This window comes from Melanotaenia boesemani, chromosome 6 (assembly GCF_017639745.1).
Source record: "Melanotaenia boesemani isolate fMelBoe1 chromosome 6, fMelBoe1.pri, whole genome shotgun sequence".
Classification (NCBI taxonomy): Eukaryota; Metazoa; Chordata; class Actinopteri; order Atheriniformes; family Melanotaeniidae; genus Melanotaenia; species Melanotaenia boesemani.
In genome coordinates this window covers 23445985-23465131 of record NC_055687.1, presented here as the reverse complement: position 1 = coordinate 23465131, position 19147 = coordinate 23445985, and the positions used below count along the sequence as shown (strand labels likewise).

Genomic DNA, 19147 nt, shown 5'->3' with positions numbered 1-19147 from the left:
TTCCCCACAGTGTAGGCCAGTTTAAAATCTCACATTTACATTTTAATTTCTACCTTTACCCTTAAAACTAACATGATTTCAGACCAATATTTAACTCCAGGCTTCATGTGTGTTTATGTGCTTCTGCTGCTGTGTTGCAGTTATGCTAAAATAAAGCGTGATCCACTTTGCGATTCACATTGATGTGGGAAATCACATTAACCCTGTGTGGTGATGGTGTGATGTGGCTGCAAATTATATGTGGATAGCTTCCTGCCTGCTAAGCTCTGTGTGCATTAGGGAGGTGTGTCAGGCAGAATGTTAAATTGTGTTTCGATGTTTGTACATGTGATCAAGTATGCCTCCTCATTGGTACTTCCTGCCTTTTTCCTTTAAGCCCCCTAGAGGTAGATGTGTGTGTTTGTGTGTGTAAAAAAAAAAAAAAAGAGTGAGAGAGACAGTCTGTGTGTGTGCTTGTGTATCAAGAGTGAGAACAGAAACCGAAAGGCAGTCTTGTCCTACTTACATGCCAAATCTGAATTTTATTCAATACCCAATCGAACAATTAAATGCCTCATAAAGACTTCACCATTTCAGCTTTTAATTATTTCTCACAAAAGAAACCTCCCTCAGCTCTGCACGCACACTTTTCATTACCATCCCTCCCCTGCTCAATGCAGTGCACACACCCAGTGAGCCAAAAGGTTTGCTTTATTTGTCTGCAGCGAAAGGGACTTACATGCTTCGTTTTTAAAATTGTTGTGAGACTTTGAAACTGTTAACGCATCTTCGTTCTGGTAGATAAGGTCTGTTTTTTTTCTGTTTGGTGTAGTTCAGTGTTAGTAGGCTGAGAGAGAGCATGAGCCTGTGCGCCCATCCCCCCACACTCAGCAGAGAGTGTTTCTGCTGGAGTGAGATACAGACAGAGAGGAGAGGGGGTGGTAGAGGAGAGCAGAGCAGAGCAGAGCAGGCAGGGGAGGGAATAAGAGGGAATGTGCATTGGTAGTCTCGTTTGCTGCAAGGCTTCCTCCTTCTGCTGTGGAAAAACCTGTGTATGCTGCCTTTCTTGCCTAAATGCTTCTAGAAACACTGATAGGAAATAAAACCAAAAACAGGGCAGAGACATACTTATAAGCTGAATATGTTTAAACAGGCATAGAAATAATCATTTAGTCTTTGCCTGTATTTTTTTAATCCAAGAATAAACTGTGTGTATTGGGAGCCAGGATAAATTATCTTAAAATAATGTCTTGTATTCATGCAGTGAATCATAGAGATTACTAAGCAGCTCTAACTCCTTATAAATTGTATGGCTATGAATTACTAAATTTAGTACAGATTGCAATCCAACATTTGAAACAAAACTACCATGGCGAGATGTTAAATTACCAACATTAGACATTAAACTTAATTAAACTGAATGTAATACAAAATTACAAACAGGCTTTTTTTTATGTGACACTAAAGTAAACACAATTAAGTGTAACAGCAAAATTAGCCAGAATATGGAACAAAATGCTTCAAAGAACCAAAAACGACCAAAATGTGATACCTTAGTGTCAAAGAGTCACAGACAGGATATGAAAAACAGGTATAATGACAGAAGTATGATTGAAAACCAAAAAGTAACGCCTGTGCAGATTCCCAAAAATCCAGGTCATAAGTGCTTAAATAGACAGACACTGGGCTGAAAAAAGGAGGCATTTGGATGAGAGGTGAAACATCTTCAAGACACAAGAGAAGTCCAGCTGCCTTCTGTATGAAGCCAGAAGGACAACTTAGTTGTTACACAAAATTTGTTTATTGAGACAAGTGAAAAAGAAAAATCTGCATGATTTGAGTGTTTCGTGACTTTTATCAGTCTGCATTTTTTGTGCATTAAAGGACTTATGTACATTTGTGCACAAGGGCCTGTTGTTGTCTGTGTAATGTGTAGCTGACAGTGTTTAGTCCTGCTTTTTACATATACAAGCTGTGGCATCAGTATCTATGCAGACATGTGCACACTTGTATAATGACATGTTTCATAAATTAATTAGTTCCCTCTCTCCATCTCATAAAGCTCACAGGTTGTGCAGTTTCTTTGGCATTCATTTGAACACACATTAAGTCTAATTGTGAACCGAAAATATTCAACTTATAGGGTAAAATAAATACAAAAATAAATAAATAAAAGACAACATGAGGTCTTCAGACACGAAAATCCAGTCCTCTTTGGAGGAAATCCAGTCCTTCTTTTGCAGCCATCTGTGCGGCTCAGTAAAATGGCTGTATGTAGCGGAGCCTCGTGTTGGTTGGGTTAGCTCCCTGCCTCTACCCGGGCTCAGTAACACAACTCCCACAACAATTTCTGTCGCTTCTTTACGCATTGTATGGAGCCTCCATCATCTCTCTAACCCATTTACGGAACCGGAACCGGGGGGATGGCAGCCGGATTCGGTCCGGAATAAGGGGTGGGAATGAATCGACACAAGGATTAATGGTTCTAAACAATTATTTATATTCAATGCTAGCTTTTGATTGTGACTGACTCGCCGAGAGAGGGAGAGAGAGGTGGGGGGGTATCATGGCCGCTCAGGTCGCCAGCGCCGCCACTCTTAATACTAACCCGCCTTCCGAACTCAAAAAGCCGGATCGAGACCCCAAGGAAGAGTCGGTTCCGGGAGAGAAGCAGTCAGATAAAAAGCAGCCTGGTTTGGACGGCGGATCGCCAGGCCGGGGGGATCTGCAGGACGGGGCCGACGGTGGAAATGCAGGGGGAGGAGGGGAACCTGAGATGAAGAACGGGAATGGGAACCCGCCCAGGGCTAACAATAATACCCAGAATGACTCTGTCGGACCGGAGGGAAATAACCACCCCGGTTTGGTGCATCACCACGGCCCCGCTTTTCCTCCACCTTCGTACGGATACAGTCCGCACTACGGTCGGGCCCCTTTTCATCAACATGGCGGACAACAAAGCCCTGGCATGGCAGCTGCTGCGGGTCCGGTTGTGCAGTCGAGCAACATGATGGACCCGTATCAACCTAATTCACATGAGCATGGCTTTTCAAACCACCAGTTTAACAATTACAACCCATTCCCGAACAGGACTCCATATCCCGGCCAAGCATACGCCATGAACTCCCCTCGCAGTGCTCAGGCGCCGACAGCTGGGGGGCAGCCAGCTAAGCAGCAGCCACCACCGGGAGGACCCTCGGCAATGGCCGGATCTTACAGTAACCAGAGATATAATATTGGAAACCCTCAACCAACATCTACACCGACACTCAACAAGCTCCTAACGTCACCCAGCTCAACGCGGGGATATCCAAACTACCCGTCTAGCGACTACAGTAGCCAAGAAGGAGCTAGTAAGGGACCAGCAGACATGGGCAGTAGCGGTCAGTACGGAGGGAGCAATCCGGGTTGGCAACAAAGAAGTCATCACTCGTCGCCTATGAGCCCGGGAAGTGCGGGGCAACCGTTAGCTAGAAACCAGGTAAAAGGAAATGTTTACTGGTAGAAGAGCTTTAGCACGTATGCTTCCCTCCCCCGAGCTAGTTCACAACGTAGCAGGCCAGCCATTGTCTGATACTAGTTCGCAAAGACTCTAAAATGGCTGCCTCTCGTGTGTATTTTTTTCTCTTTACACCACACCATTAAATAACTGTGGCTCTAAATATATTTATAAACCCTTGTATAAATAAGAACAATGGCGGTTGAATGAGGTATACGTTGATGAAATGATGTTCAGGAAGCCAAGAAGGCCTGACTTTGAAAAGGGGGCGAAAATGCTCACTGAGGAGCAACGGCTCGTTTTTTTCTTTGATAGCCTTGCAACTCCCTTTTATACGATGAATTTACACGACTTGTTATAAAAGAAGCTATATTATACCGCTATAAAACGTGTACATACACATTAACTTACACATTAACATGTGGAAGTTACTAATACCCCCATATTTGTACTGTTTTTCTTGCTTAAGCTGTAATTTTGTGGCCATGACGGAAGGAATGTGTTGCGTGCCGAACGAGCCCTTCACGGTCAGTTAAATGGCCTGTGTAGGTCCCGTTTAAATGACTTATTTGTCCCATGAGCTGTCCGGAATAGACGTGTAAGCTTAGATTTTGGTCATATATTGATTATAAGCGTTTCGCTGTGCTGAAAGGCTGCTAGACTTCCCGTACACGATGTCTGTAAACGGCCAACTGAGCCTTTTGAGTGACTGAGTGGAGCCTGCAGATTGCAGTTTGCAGTGGGATTTGAATTGTGGAGGTAAAATCCTACTGTCAAAGCCAGGAGATAGTTGGTCTTGGGTTGACATGCTAGCTGAAATCTGATTGGCTACTCATCCGCTGCTCATGGCCATTTATAATTACATGTGATGTAAGGCAACAGTTGCTGATAAGAACACACGGCATTAGCTCATCATAGGGTCATCACAGGTATTACAGCTTCACTCCACTGCTCAGCTTCACGTTTTACTTTAAATTAAAACATACTGCCGGAGCAGCTGCTGCTTGGATAAAAAGTGTTTTTGTATATTTTCTAAACCCTAATTATTAACTGCTCTGCAGGTGCTGCATGACTTTGATATCCATGATGCAGACTACAATGGCTGTAGTCTGCATCGTTGCATGAGACTGGAGTGTATTTGTGTGTAATTCAAATAAAACTATAACAGCATTACAATCATTAAATATTTACAACATAACAGCTTATGACCACATCTGCTCTCTTTACATTCTTTTTATTTCCATACTGTTTTTCATCTTTGATTTCTCCAATCTAAATTATGGGCTTTTTTTTCTCTTTATATGGAAACTACACAATAGCAAAGGCTAGTCTTGAATTCTGCCCATGAGGATGTGTGTTGCTGCTATGTCTGGCATGCCACACAAGTTTGACTGTGTGCCTGCAAAGAATTCCCCCCCATTCCTCCCCCCAAGCCAATCAGAAAGCAGTCCACCATCTCTCACCCACCAAGGGAGTTTCCTCTCTGTCTTATGCAGATTAGCCATGTGCTGCTCTTATTTATTTCACCTCATTATCTTCAATTGCTGTATATACAACATAATTTATACTATTTATAAAAGAGCTGTTAAAGAGCTGAGGGCCATTTGAATAGAGTGCACAAATGGAACATAATACAAAATAATACCAGGGCCTTCTTTTAGTTATATGTTTAATTATTTGAGACCTGACTTATTATAATGATAAAGTTTTGTTGTAGTTGAAACCCATGGGTTGGAGGTGCAAGTCATTATTCTCTGTGTAATAGTGTGCATGCTTTTCTGTGCTTTTCACTCTTTGGCTGTTGTTAAAGTACTTCCCTCATTTCTGGTGTCATTCATCCAAAGCCAAACTGCCTTCTCTGGGGAAAAAAAAACAACCTACTTGGACCGGGCTCAAAACAGGAGCACAGCTGGGATATGTTTAAGATTGGGCAGACTGCCCTCCATTTGAAAGTAGATATGTATATATAGCTCTGTTGACTTCCAAAACTATGGCAAAGTGAGGTGAAAAAAATATCAGGGTAATGACCGTGGGAAATAAGGCGTAAAAGGCACAATTTCCTTATTCACTGAAGTTTGTTTTTCTGCTAAATTTCTATGATAGTTGCACATTGCAACCAAATATTTTAGGGTCCTAGAAGAACATGCTAATGGGATAATTGTCTATGTGTAAGGAGGACTGCTTGTAAGGAGTTGCATTTGTTTTGTAATTGTTAACTAAACTTGTCTTGTGTTCTTGTCATGTTTAGCCACCTGGTCCCATGGATCCAATGGGAAAAATGAGAGGTCAGCCACAGCCATATGGAGCAGGTAGTCCATATAATCAGCAGTCACAGCAGGGGCCTCCTACAGGTCCTCAGCCTGGACCGGGTTACCCTGGTCAGGGTTACGGTCCACCAGGCCCCCAGCGATATCCAGTGGGAATGCCAGCGCGGACTCCTGGAGGCATGGGTGGCATGCCCTATGGTCAACAGGTATTTGATCTTACTTACTTTTAAATATCATGGCTTTCATCTGTTTTTTTTTTTTGTTTTTTTTTTCTGTTTCTCAAGATGTTATGCTTATTTTGTTTAGATGGGATCTTATGGACAGCAGGGACCAGGAGGCTATGGCTCTCAGGGCCAGGCACCGTATTACAACCAGCCAGGCCAAGGGCCTCACCCAAGTCAACAGCAAACCCCTTATTCCCAGCCCACACCTGGACAACCCGGTGGGCAATCACCTTATCCAGGGCAGCCCCACCCACCGCCAACTTCTGCTCCACACACACAGGGAGGACCACCCTATCAGCAGCCCCACATGCCCCCACAGTCCCAGGGGCCACTGCCAGGCCCATCCCAAGGGCCCCCACAGTCTCAGCCACCTTATTCTCAAGCATCAGCCCCACAGTCTAGCCAGTCTCCCTATGCCCAACAGCAGGGGCCTCCCAATCAGACCCCACAGCAGCCAAGTTCCCAGGTTACTCCTGGATCACAAGGCCAATCCAGCTACCCAGGATCCACACAGGGCCCTCAGCAGTCCCCCTCACAGCAACAGCAGGCACAGTCTCATCCACAGCAGCCATCAGGACACAGCCAACATCCACAGGCGCAGCCTACAGCTTACCCGCAGAATGCTCAGCAGCAGCAGCAAGCACAGCAGTCACCTTATCAGCGCTTTCCTCCTCCACAACAGCCGGTACATCCCTCAGTCTTGCACCATAGTCATTTTTATAATTTTTCTTTGAATGTTTTGTTATAAATAACCTTGTCTTTGACTCTTAATCAGGATGTTTCCCAGGACTCATTTCAGTCCAGCGTCCCTCCATCCACTCAACCTAAATCTGGTCCAGAAGATGGTCAAGGCCGCCCCTCCAGTCTTCCGGTCAGTAAAGCTTTTTAAACCACTGCTGGAACTCAAAAAGCTTTTTCTCACACCTGTGTTTTTTTAACACTGTGTTTTTGCTTTTCACCATAATGTAAGACATTCTATAGTTATGTATTACAGTTTTATTACCCCAAAATATGGCTATATAAGAACATTTTAATGTGGTGAGTTACAGTATAAGTTTTGAAATCAAATGATTTAACAGCATATTGTTACTCTGCTTATATTGTGGTTGCTGTGCTTTCTGCTGCTCTGATTTCTCAACTTTGTGTTTTGCTGCTGCACTTCTGTGATGGTTGAGGCAGATGCCTCTGTGTGAAAAAGATGTGTTTGACTTGGTTGGATGAGAATTAAGAAGACTGAACACTGGTATCCACAAAACGACCAGTGAGAGGCCATTTGGAAATATTGTCACAAGCAGGTTTAATTTATCTGCAGTCAAACGCACTATAAGCTGTGATCTTTTGTGCTCATCTCTTCTGTGTACTTTTAGTTGAATAAGACCATTAAAAACACAACAACCCAAAATAATTTCATCAGTACTTTTCAGTGTTAATAACCTGTCAATTTGCTGCAGATGGTAAACACCTACAGATACTATTCATATGCATTCCTTTTGAATTCCTTTTAATGCCAGAGAACATAAATATACCCAGGCATTACATCTTGGTGCAGACTGACCATTGTCAGTCACCAAATTTGGAGACAAAATGAATTGGGCTATTTTGGTGACTGTATTCTAATTGGTGAGTTACCTGTCACATTGAATGACTTCATGACCTGCAGAACTGACTTGTTTGTACACATCGGGTTGAATCTGAACCCACCTGAGCTAAAATGAATATTCCAAATATAAATTTTAGTTTGAAAAAGCCTTAAATGTGATGAATAAAAAAAAACGTGTGTATTAAATTCACATGGCAAGGCTGCGGCTCATTGCTGACTCTGCTACTTGCCTCCTACAAACCTTAGTAACCATGACAACCTTTGGCACTAATGCACACTCATTTTTCTATGAAAAAGATAAATAAGGACAAAGGCCTCGAGGGGTGTGCGTGTGTAGTATTTGAATCTGTGCCACTCATGTCTCAAGATAAGGAGTTGCAGTGCACTAATACTACAGCCAATAAATAAACTCAGCACTGAAAGTAAATGCTGAAAATTAAGTAAAAAATCAAAACATGACAGCAGGCCCATCTTTTGGAATCATAACTTGAATTTTTTTTTTTTTTTTTTTTTTGCTTTGTTTTCCTCCATGTTGACTGTACATTTTAGTTTCTTTCTGTTGGTATTTTTCAGGATTTATCGGGGTCCATCGATGACCTGCCTACAGGTACAGAGGGTGCCTTGAGTCCCGGCACATCAGGTGTGTCAAGCAGCCAAGGTGAGCAGAGTAACCCTGCTCAGTCGCCCTTCTCTCCACATACGTCTCCTCACCTACCAGGCATTCGGGGGCCTTCGCCTTCCCCAGCGGGCTCCCCCGCCAGTGCCAGCACACCCCGAACAGGACCACTGTCACCCGCCAACATGCCTGGTGAGACGTGTGATAAATAACAGACTTTTTGCTGTTAATTTATTACAGATTTGGTATTTTTACAAGTTGTTACTCTTGAAAACACGAGCCTGTTTCATTTCAGAGATTTAAAAGAAATGAATTCATCGGATCACTAAAACTAATCTCTTATCAAACTCTGAAACCTGGACTTCGATAATAAGCTGTATCTATGCTCGATATGTTGATTTTTTATTTCTTAAACGCCAAAGCACTGACATGATCCTCTATAAAGAAACAAAACAGAGTGGAAGTCTCAGTGGAAGTAACATCTAACAGGATGGAAAGTTGAAGCCCTGATTCTTAATTTTTAACTGTGTGCAGCTTTCTGAGAGGCAGGAAGTGTCCTTAAGAGGAATTATTGAACTGAAAATGTTCTTGTTTTAGCAGATGCAGGCTGCTCTGTTTTGGATAAAAAGGCAACATTAAAGTTGTCCTGTAATTACATTTTTACTGAATGCTCTGACAGCTGCATTTGGTATCCTAAGGTACACTGAGATCATAGCTACATCCTAACGGTTTGTTTAGTTCAAATGGACAATTCTTGCTCACAAACTGTATTTTTTTACATTGTAAGTTGAGCTTGATTTTGACAAAAGTCTGATCAAAACGTTAATGCTACAAATAGTTGTTTTTTTTTTTTTTACAAGTTTTGCTTTTATTTTGGTGCAAATAAAAGATTCATTGTCTGATGGGACACATCAGGTATCCTCTTAAGTTTAGTGTAGTTCTCAAAGAGGTATAATTATCACTGACTTTATATTTTTGTGATGGGAGAGCAGGCACAAATATGAACATTTGTTTGTTTTTTTTTAACTCAGACAAATTATAATACCAGATTATTTTAATATATTTTCAAGATCATCTGTGGAAGCCAGGCATTGTACCCGCACAAACTTCATTATTAAACGCCACTATTATGGTTTTAGGGACTCAGATGCCTCCCAGGCCATCAAGTGTGCATTCAGATGGCAGCCTACATCCTGCAATGAGTCAGTCTCCTATGGCCCAGGACAGAGGTAAATAGCTGTTTTTAGTGTGCACAAAGATTAGTGCTTCTAGAGTGTTTCCTTGTGCATCAGAGTCTAAGCATCACCTATTTCTCATGTCCATTTGTTTCAGGGTTCATGCAGAGAAACTCTCAGATGCCCCCGTATGGCTCTCCTCAGTCAGCCTCTGCACTGTCACCTCGTCAATCGTCTGGGGGACAGATGCATCCAGGGATGGCCCCATATCAGCAAAACAATTCCATGGGGGGCTACGGGCAGCAGGGAGGACAATACGGCCCCCAAGGTTTGTACTTGTCTCTGTCTGGCTTTGACTTGACTAAAATACTTCATTCTGTTTTTAAATGTTGTTAGAATAAATAAAGAGTTAAAAAGCTTGGTTTGTGTTTTGTTAAATGTTCTACACAGTTTATAGTCAACTATTTTAACCTGCTCATGTGCTCAAATTCTGTTAGACAAACCTATGGAATATATTTTACTGCCTCATAGGAATACCATGCTATCGTTGGTCCCTCCCTCTGACTCTGTTGCAGCTATTTATAGCTGTGAAGCAGAGAGTCAGCTGACGTAGCAGAGCCTCCTGTCAGTAGAGCTGAAACTGTGACAAAGGCTTGTTGCACTGGGTGCATAACTCTTTGTGCTAGCAGACGGTTAGGGGGGAAAAAGTCTGTCTTTCAGAGATTTTTAGGAAAAGAGTTGTAACTATAACAGAACAGCACAAATAATAATCATTGTGTTGGAGTGATTGTTATTTTTTACTTGTTTATGTTTCATGACTAGTGTATGGTTAGAGCCATTGGCTCACTTTAAGTCTATTTGCTGTTGGCATGCTGTCTTCTGTAGGTTATCCCCGACAACCTGGCTATGGCAACATGCCCAATGCCAACTATCCTGGACAAGGCATGGGCTCCATGAATCCCATGGCAGGACAGGGTGGAGGGCCGCCATATGCTGGCATGCCTCCAGGAAGGATGCCTCCTAATCAAATGGGAGCTCGTCCTTATGGCCCCAATATGGGTCCCAATATGGGCCCCAGCATGGGTCCAAACATGCCTCCTAATATGGGCAACATGCCAGGCTCAGGAATGTGCCCCCCACCAGGAATGAACAGAAAGCCCCAGGATCCCACAGCCATGCAACATGCAGCCACAAACTCAATGCACAACAGGTTGGTTCACGAGCTATCCTTGATGGCTTCTCAGCCAGTGCTTTGCTGAGTGCTTCATAGTCTTAAAAATGTCCCCTTTTTTCCCAGGATGCCTGGTTACCCCAACATTTCTCAAGGCATGATGGGCTCTGGTCCACCGTATGGCCCACCAATGAACAGCATGTCTGGAATGATGAACACTCCAGGTGGAGCACCTTATCCCATGGGGCCAAACATGGCCAATAACACAAGTGGTAAGTTGTACAGAGATGTGCCTAGCTTCAGCTCTGATGCAGCAACATCTTGACTAATTCTAGTACAATTTTCCTGATGTAGGTATGGCTGCTAGTCCAGAGATTAATAACAAGATGAATAACAAGGTAGATGGGAGTGGAACGCCCAAACCAGATTCTAAATCCAAGGTAACATGTTTATAAAATTGCCAAGTGTTTCTGAAAGTCTTTTGGAGTTGGATTCTCATTTTGTTTTAAAACTGTAAATCTGTCGTAAAACAGAAATCCAACTCTTCCACGACAACCAGTGAAAACATAACTCGCTTGTATGAGCTTGGACCAGAGCCGGACAGGAAGATGTGGGTTGACCGTTATTTGGCTTTCATTGAAGAGAAAGCAATGGGCATGAGCAACCTTCCTGCTGTAGGACGCAAACCCCTTGACCTCTTCCGGCTATATATGTCAGTCAAAGAGATTGGAGGAATGACACAGGTTAATATGCCGTTTATAAGAACAATTAATTCTGAAGTACATGTGGTGTTGGCCCTCTGTTATCGCTTTTTTCTAATTATGCCTGACTTGATGTGTGTTTTAGGTGAATAAGAGTAAAAAATGGCGTGATCTGGCCACTACCTTGAATGTGGGTACATCCAGCAGTGCTGCCAGTTCTTTGAAAAAGCAGTACATCCAGTGTCTGTATGCCTTTGAGTGCAAAATTGAGCGTGGTGAAGACCCTCCTCCTGAGATCTTTTCAGACAACAAAAAGAACCAAGCTGCTAAAGTTCAGCCACCCTCTCCAGGTTAGAGCTGTTTTGATCTTTCAGATACGCATGCGCTTCAGTGACCCACATCTAAACAACGTAAAAACAAAAAGTGAAGGGGAAAAAAAAAACCAGCGGGCTTTATTGCAGTGACATTAAAGTCTTGTACCGTGTTTGTCTGCTCCTCTTTTATTTCAAACTGAAGCGTCCCTCTGCTCCACAGCTGGGTCAGGTTCTTTGCAGGGCCCTCAGACACCCCAGTCAACCAGCAGCTCTATGGCTGAGGGGGGGGGACCTAAAACCTCCCACACCGGCCTCCACTCCTCATACCCAGATGCCCCCCATGCCTCCCGGGTCCAGGTGACTGTTGTATAAAATTTTAACTTGTCTTATAAATGACTTAAAGATTAGTGTAACTAATTTCTTTTTGTTTCTTTATAACATTTGCCTTTATACCAGGAGCAGTGTTAACCTGCAAGACCCCTTCTCTGATGGAAGCGATCCTGCTTTCCCCAGGAAGAACATGACCCCCAACTCCACTTATCAATCTGGCATGAACACACCAGACATGCAAGGTAGAATGGGCCCCTACGAACCCAACAAGGACCCCTTTAGTAACATGCGGAAAGGTGGGAGCATTGCCTGGATTCATGAAAATAAGTTTAAAAGCGGGGGCAGGTCATCTAAATTGGTTTAATTCTGAATGTTTTGCAGTCGGGAGCAGTTTCTGCCTGCTAACCAGGGCCCTAACAGCGTAGTAGGTGACCAACAGCAGCAGCAGCAGCGCCACAACAGCAGCCTCCATTCAACAGAGGACCGCCTGGGGCCATGGCACAATGCCATTGGGCCCGAAAGCAGTATCCTTATGGACCAGGCTAACGATAGGAGGGAGGGATTGTTGAATAGGACACAGACAATTAAACTATTGCTAATTTTAACCCTTTTTCATGACCAATCACACTTGGATCACTATTTTAATTGCCGATTCAGAATCAGTTTACATTCGATTGACTTAGAAATGAAACCCTAAAATGTTCCGTCGTCTTACACACTTGAAATGGTCTTGCATGGTTTTGTTATGTAAAAATCAAATAAAATGTTTACAGTAAAAGAATGAAAACATTATTTTGGAAAATATAGAAATTACATTTATTCCCCATCATATGAGTGATTTCACTTGTGTTTGTTTATAAAAATAGGCATATCCATTCATTCATTCATTCATTCATATCGTAGTTGAATAGTGTAATATATGATTTTGGTAGAGTGTTGCTCAGTAACCTCTGGTGCTGATTCTTATGCTTATACATAAGATTTGACCAGAAACTGTTAATTAGTGGACAAAGTTTTTACCAAATACTGTTTGAGTTCTCATTTCTTAGAAAATTTTTGTCCCTTTTCTCCATTTCTTTGGATTTAAAGTCCTTTACTTTATGGTTGAGGTTGTTTAAGCACCTCTAATACTACGATGATGCCCGTGTAAGTGTACTTCCATCACACTGATTCTAGAGGATTCAATAAAAACGTTTTTGTACCAAAGTAGTGTTAGTCCCAGGCTAATTATCCAGGTTGCCTTTTTTTCTTCTTTTTTTTTTTACTTTAATTTTTATTGATAAACAGTGTTATTTTAACACTTGTATTGCGATTATTTTTATCAGTTGAATAGAATTATTAATCAGTAGAAAATTAGATAAAAACCTATTGTTGTGTATTGTTGTACTTTCTCCCAGATCGGAGCAGGAATGGGCCCAGAGGGCAACATGGGATCTGGTGCTCCTCAGCCAAACCCTATGATGCCTGCCAACACCGACACGGGATGTATTCGCCAAATCGCTTCCCACCACAGCAGCCACGGTCAGTACACACACACACTTGATTGGTCTCGACCACTGGCAAATTAACTGAGTGTTCTTCATGTAAAGATTTTTTAATTGTAATTCATAATCTTTGAGTGTCGGATGGCTAAAGAAATGCTGGAAAAAATGACAAATGCTTCAGTTGGGGAAAAAAAAATTTTTTTTCAAACAGCTCCTTTCTCATTTATCAGGGTTGTGCAAAAAAAAAGTAGATGCACAATGTTTTGGTCAGATTCATGAATATTAAATTAAATATTCATTCTAAAACTTTAATAAATGTTGACAGCCCTTTGCATTTGACTTTGTTAAATGTGAAAATTAATTGAAATGTATAATAACCAAGGTAGGACAGAATGACAATATCATGTGTATACACCGTACCTTGGATTTCTGCATTTCATCATCATATTGTAATAAGACATTTGGGTCATTTAAAGCAAATTGAAAGAATTGTTACTTATTTTTTGTGTTTTGGTGCCAGTGGGTGCTTGTCTTAACTGAGTGAGAGGCGCAGTACATTTCCATGGTCAAACTGACAAGGCATAATGTTTACAGGCATGATTCCTATGGTAATCGTATCCTGGACAGGGAACGCCCCCTACTGGTTCTTACCCAAATCAGCAGCCTGGAATGTACCACAACAGTACTACATTAAAATCCAACTAACTCTGGAATCCTCTTATTTAAAGTTATGTATAAGTCTGTACAATCACTAAAAGTACCATTAATTTTGAATGACAATTAGTATATTGTGAACTAATTCATTATTACCACCGTTTTATTGAGACGCTGTGTTATAAAATTGTCTCTGTAGAGTTACAAGCGTCCTGTGGAAGGAGGTTACCCTCCATCAAAACGTCATGAGACAGAGTACAGCGGGCCCTTCCCTGGTGGTCAACAAGCACCTCAGCAACAGCAGCAAGGAGGCGCTCTGCACCTTCTTCAGGGCAGCAGGAGTCGTACAATCAGTATGGCGGCAGTGGGCCCTACCCTGCCTGACCGTCGTCCACCTGGCCCGGCAATCAATTCCCGTTTCCCTTTGGTCGTGACGGGATGCAGGGAGCGGACCGGACCCCCAATACTCAGCCTAACATGCCCCTCAGATGATGCAGTCAGGTCCTGATGGCCCTCAGGGAGGCATGTGGCAGGGACCTCGAGATATCAACTATCAGAGCTACCCTAACCGACAGGGTGGCCCTGCAGGCCCACCCAGGGACCTGGTTACCCTGGCATGAACCGCTCTGAGGATATGATGTAACAGAGGCAAGCGCCATTGAATCATGAGGGTCAGTGGGGGGGTCAGAGGGCCCTCGGCAGCCTACCCTATGGTCAGCTGGGCCTGGCCAGCCATGCCTCGATCAGTACAGTCCAACTACCAGCCCCCTCAGGGTGCAGAACCACATTCCACAGGTGTCCAGCCCAGCTTCCATGCCCCGCCCCAATGGAGAGCCGGACATCACCCAGCTAAATCTCCTTATATGCACGGAGTAATGAAGATGCACAAGGCTGGCCCTCCAGTGCCTGCATCTCACATAGTGCCCCCTCCAGTGCAGTCGCCTCTAATAAGGCGAGATATGCCTTTTCCCCGGGTTCCATAGAAGCTACACATCCTGTCCTGAAACCACGACGCAGACTCACAGTGAAAGATATTGGTATGACAACAAATGATAAATACTGACACCATTCCACCATTTATTTCTTAGATTCAAGTTATTGCACAGAAAGTGGCCTCTACCAATGTTGCTTTTCATTCCTTGCTTTTTAGGAAACCCCAGAGGCCTGGAGAGTCCATGATGTCATTAAAGTCTGGTTTATTGGCTGAAAGTACGTGGGCCTTAGATACCATCAATATTCTCCTGTATGATGACAACAGTATTTCTACCTTTGATCTCAACACGGTGAGACTTAATATTGATCTCTTAACGGTAGGCTGCTCATTGCGTTCTTTGTTGTGATTATGTCTAATACTTCTGTTGGTGTTCTTTATACAGCTGCCTGGTCTATTAGAGTTGGTGGTTGAATTATTCAGACGTTGCCTGATAGAAATCTTTGGGCATTCTACGGGAGTATGAAGGTGGGGACCCCGGCCAGAGGACGCTGCTTGATCCTGATGCCTTGAAACAAGTTTTGGACAGCATGGAAGAAGAGGAGCCACGGGTTGAGATATGGAACAAGAGGAAGAAGAGGATGAAGATAAGGAGACGCGAGAGACTGATGGGGCAGCTCACGTGAAAGAGGAGGATAATCAAGTGCAGTGCTCTCAAGGTCAAGCTGACAAGCTGGATGAGAGGCAGAGCAAGGGCATGTCATCTGAACAGTCGGGTTCGTTGCTGTCTTTATCTGCCCATGAGAGACCCAAACAAGCCAGCAAGTTTGACAAGTTTCCCCTGAGGGTGGTACGAAAGAAAGACCCCTTTGTTGCTGCCCAGTCAAATAATCATGGCAAAGTGCAGGAGTTTGACAGTGGGTTACTGCACTGGAGTGCTGGAGGGGGTGACTCCACAGAACACATCCAGACCCACTTTGAGCCATGCAGAGACTTCTTGGAACCACGACAACGAATACCAATGCCCCCAATTTTACTGAGGCGGCGAGTCTTTGAAGAAGAAGTCTGTGAAAATGGTTTGCCTACTGAGGAGGAAAAAAGAAAGCAAGAGGATGAAGAAGAAAGGCAACAACAGACATCTTTGTCAGCAAAATTAACAGTCTCAGAGAAGGTCATCACAACAGTTTGCAGTGAAGACGACGGGAAAACAGATGCTGAAACAAACACTGTTGAAAACGTTTCTAAAAGTCACCAAGAGAACAATAAACCCATTCTTCCCCCTGGAAGTATTTTAACCCAACAGGCAAAGCTGCCTGGCACCATCCTAGAGGATGAACCCCACAGTAAAGATGAAGGGCCACTCATTGCGTTGGCTGACTGGCAGGATTCGTTAGCACGACGCTGCATTTGTGTCTCGAATATTGTCCGCAGCCTCTCTTTTGTACCAGGGAATGACCACGAGATGTCCAAACATCCAGGCCTGCTGCTGATTCTCGGGCGCCTGATTTTGCTCCACCACCGACACCCTGAGCGCAAACAGGCACCACTCACCTACGAGAAAGATGAGGATTCAGACGAGGGAGTTGGCCAAAGGGATGAATGGTGGTGGGACTGCTTGGAACTCCTGAGGGAGAACACATTGGTCACCTTGGCAAACATTTCAGGCCAGCTGGACCTCTCCATCTATCCTGAGAGCATCTGCTTGCCCCTGTTGGATGGTCTTCTTCACTGGGCTGTCTGTCCCTCAGCAGAGGCTCAGGACCCCTTTCCCACCTTGGGTCCCCACAGTGCTTTGTCACCTCAGAGACTGGTCCTTGAGACGCTAAGCAAACTAAGCATTCAAGACAACAATGTGGACCTCATATTGGCCACTCCACCATTTGGTAGGTTGGAGAAGCTATATGGAAACCTGGTGCGGTTGATTGGAGACAGAAAGGTGGCAGTCTGCAGGGAGATGGCTGTGGTTTTACTGGCCAATCTGGCCCAGGGTGACACTATGGCAGCCCGAGCAATTGCTGTTCAGAAGGGCAGTGTGGGCAACTTGCTGGGCTTCTTGGAGGACAGTCTGGCTGCAACACAGCTTCAGCAGAGCCAGAGCTCTCTACTACACCTACAGGGGATGCACTTCGAGCCCACAAGCCCGGACATGATGCGGCGAGCCGCCCGGGCTCTGCACGCCTTAGCTAAGGTGGAGGAGAACCACTCAGAGTTCACACTACATGAGTCCCGACTCCTCGACCTTTCCGTGTCTCCCCTAATGAACTCACTGGTTTCTCATGTTATCTGTGATGTACTCTTTTTGATTGGCCAGTCATGACAGCTGTATGGAGCTGTGGCTCCACTTCTTGGGGATTTTTATCCACAATTCCCTATTCCCTGGTAAACCTGGCTTGTGTGTGTAAAAGTGGGCAAGGAAAGTTCAAGTGACTGTGTTTAATTTATGAAAATCTTTCAGATCACATTCTGTGAGCCCTTCACAAGCCAGCCTTGCTCAAGGAGGCCAATTACAGAGCTGTGGTGGATTGCAAACCAGAGAGATGCCGACAAAGTGACACTACTTGGAACGTGAATGCCAACTGGATGACAGAGAGCAGAGCACCATAGTTGGGAGACTGTTCTGCACTTGGGGGGGAAAGTACTTTTTAATAAAGATAAATAAATGAATAAATAAATAGCTGAAAAACAAAAACTGTAACCAAAGTTGCTGTCTCGTTTACAGTGAATTTGGGAGACGCTGTGTGCCCTAGCTCTCCCCTTGAGGGCACACTGAGTCTGTAACTGGTTGACATTTAGAGGTGAAGCAGACTGACAAGTGGCCTACTGGTTATAGTCGCTATAGCTGGATCCTCACTGGTCAGCCTGACAGTAGACAGCGCTGTCAATAAATACCTTCACCGGGGAGGCCTGTGCAGTGTGCAGTAGATTGTAGGACATTTTCTGTACCGTCCTGCTCTTGAGTGTAAGCATTCTGTAACACTGATGATGCAGCTCTAGAGTTCTAAGGTCATTTTAGTTTGGTGTTAAACAGAAAATGGCTTTCTTCCCCAAAGTATCAAGAACCTACAACACCCTTACCTCCTCTTATCCCTTGATTGTATGAATACCCTTATGGAAAGAAATCACCTCTTAGGACTGGTTTTCAACTTCAAATACAGCTTTGCTGTGGTGTATATATAATGTTGTACATTATACTTACTTTCTCTGTGTCTGTCTCTGTCTGTGTCACTATTATCACACTTGTTATTGGTGCGGGGTGGAGGCTGCCATGAGTTTGCTCCTTGCCCTCCAGTCCCTGCTAATTACACCTATTCCTCTGGTTTCTCCACAGCTCCGTAGTACGGCAGACACGGATCAAACTTGTTCTCTCCTGGTACAATGAGAATAAACTAGATGAAGTACACATTTGACAAATTTTCTCTGGTAATGGATTCTGCATATTTGTATTTCAGACTATGTAGCTAAGACCATGTAAATTCCTCCCTTTTCTCTTTTTTGGCTCAAGGAATATCATTTATTCAGTATGAAATCTTTATACTATATGTTCCACGTGGTAAGAATAAATGTACATCAAATCTTCGTAAGCTGTTTGATGGTTTCATTCTTTTGGAATGGCTCTTTTGGACAGTAAAATAGGGAAATTTACACAAAATTCAGTTAAAAATCAAATTCTTGCCCAGCATAGAATAACTGCCTTCACTATTAGCCTAACTTTTATGTTTCAGTTCAATATTTAAGTAGAAAAGCATTGGTCTTTTTTCTTCTTTTCGAACTTTAAAAGCATATAACAAAGCCTTAAGTAAGGTTATACAAAAACTTATTTTTGCATGAACAATTTTGTGGGAAATGTATGGCAATGCATTCCACATGCATTTAAGATGTATCTGATAAAAATCCCACTTAAAAACTGCATTATAGGAGTATTTACAGAAAGTATGGATGCTTTTGCAGGATCAAACGTCAATTGGAATTTGAGCCAATCGATAAAAAACACTTTTCAACGCCGCTTCAAACGTCAGTCAATTATTATCCAGCACCCCCTGCTGGAGAGAACGTCGTCACAATTTTATATAACTATTAGTCAGAAATGAAAATGTTCAGATCAGCTAAAAGCGTCCCTATCTTTAACTCTAAAATTAGGATAAAATTAAACTAAACGTAATTGCTGTCATGGTGTGTGGGAGAAGTCTTTTTTTTCTACATCC

General features: G+C 43.3%; 1 protein-coding gene across 1 annotated transcript; it reads left to right on the top strand.

Moving 5' to 3' along the window:
- The first annotated feature begins 2262 nt into the window (after positions 1-2262).
- On the top strand, positions 2263-18521 carry arid1aa (AT rich interactive domain 1Aa (SWI-like)). Its single transcript, XM_041988598.1, is given in 36 exon segments — positions 2263-3460; positions 5727-5951; positions 6052-6654; positions 6745-6840; positions 8143-8377; positions 9325-9414; positions 9518-9688; positions 10246-10570; positions 10658-10803; positions 10886-10971; positions 11065-11274; positions 11378-11582; positions 11749-11828; positions 11830-11903; positions 12003-12183; positions 12268-12440; positions 13053-13074; positions 13274-13352; positions 13355-13397; positions 13955-13971; positions 13974-14048; positions 14212-14328; positions 14331-14492; positions 14495-14608; positions 14611-14700; positions 14703-14747; positions 14750-14789; positions 14791-14836; positions 14838-14864; positions 14866-14980; positions 14983-15052; positions 15167-15188; positions 15190-15297; positions 15391-15450; positions 15452-15557; positions 15560-18521. Coding segments are annotated over 36 exon segments (6876 nt in total). The 5' UTR covers positions 2263-2545; the 3' UTR covers positions 17263-18521.
- The last annotated feature ends 626 nt before the right edge of the window (positions 18522-19147 follow it).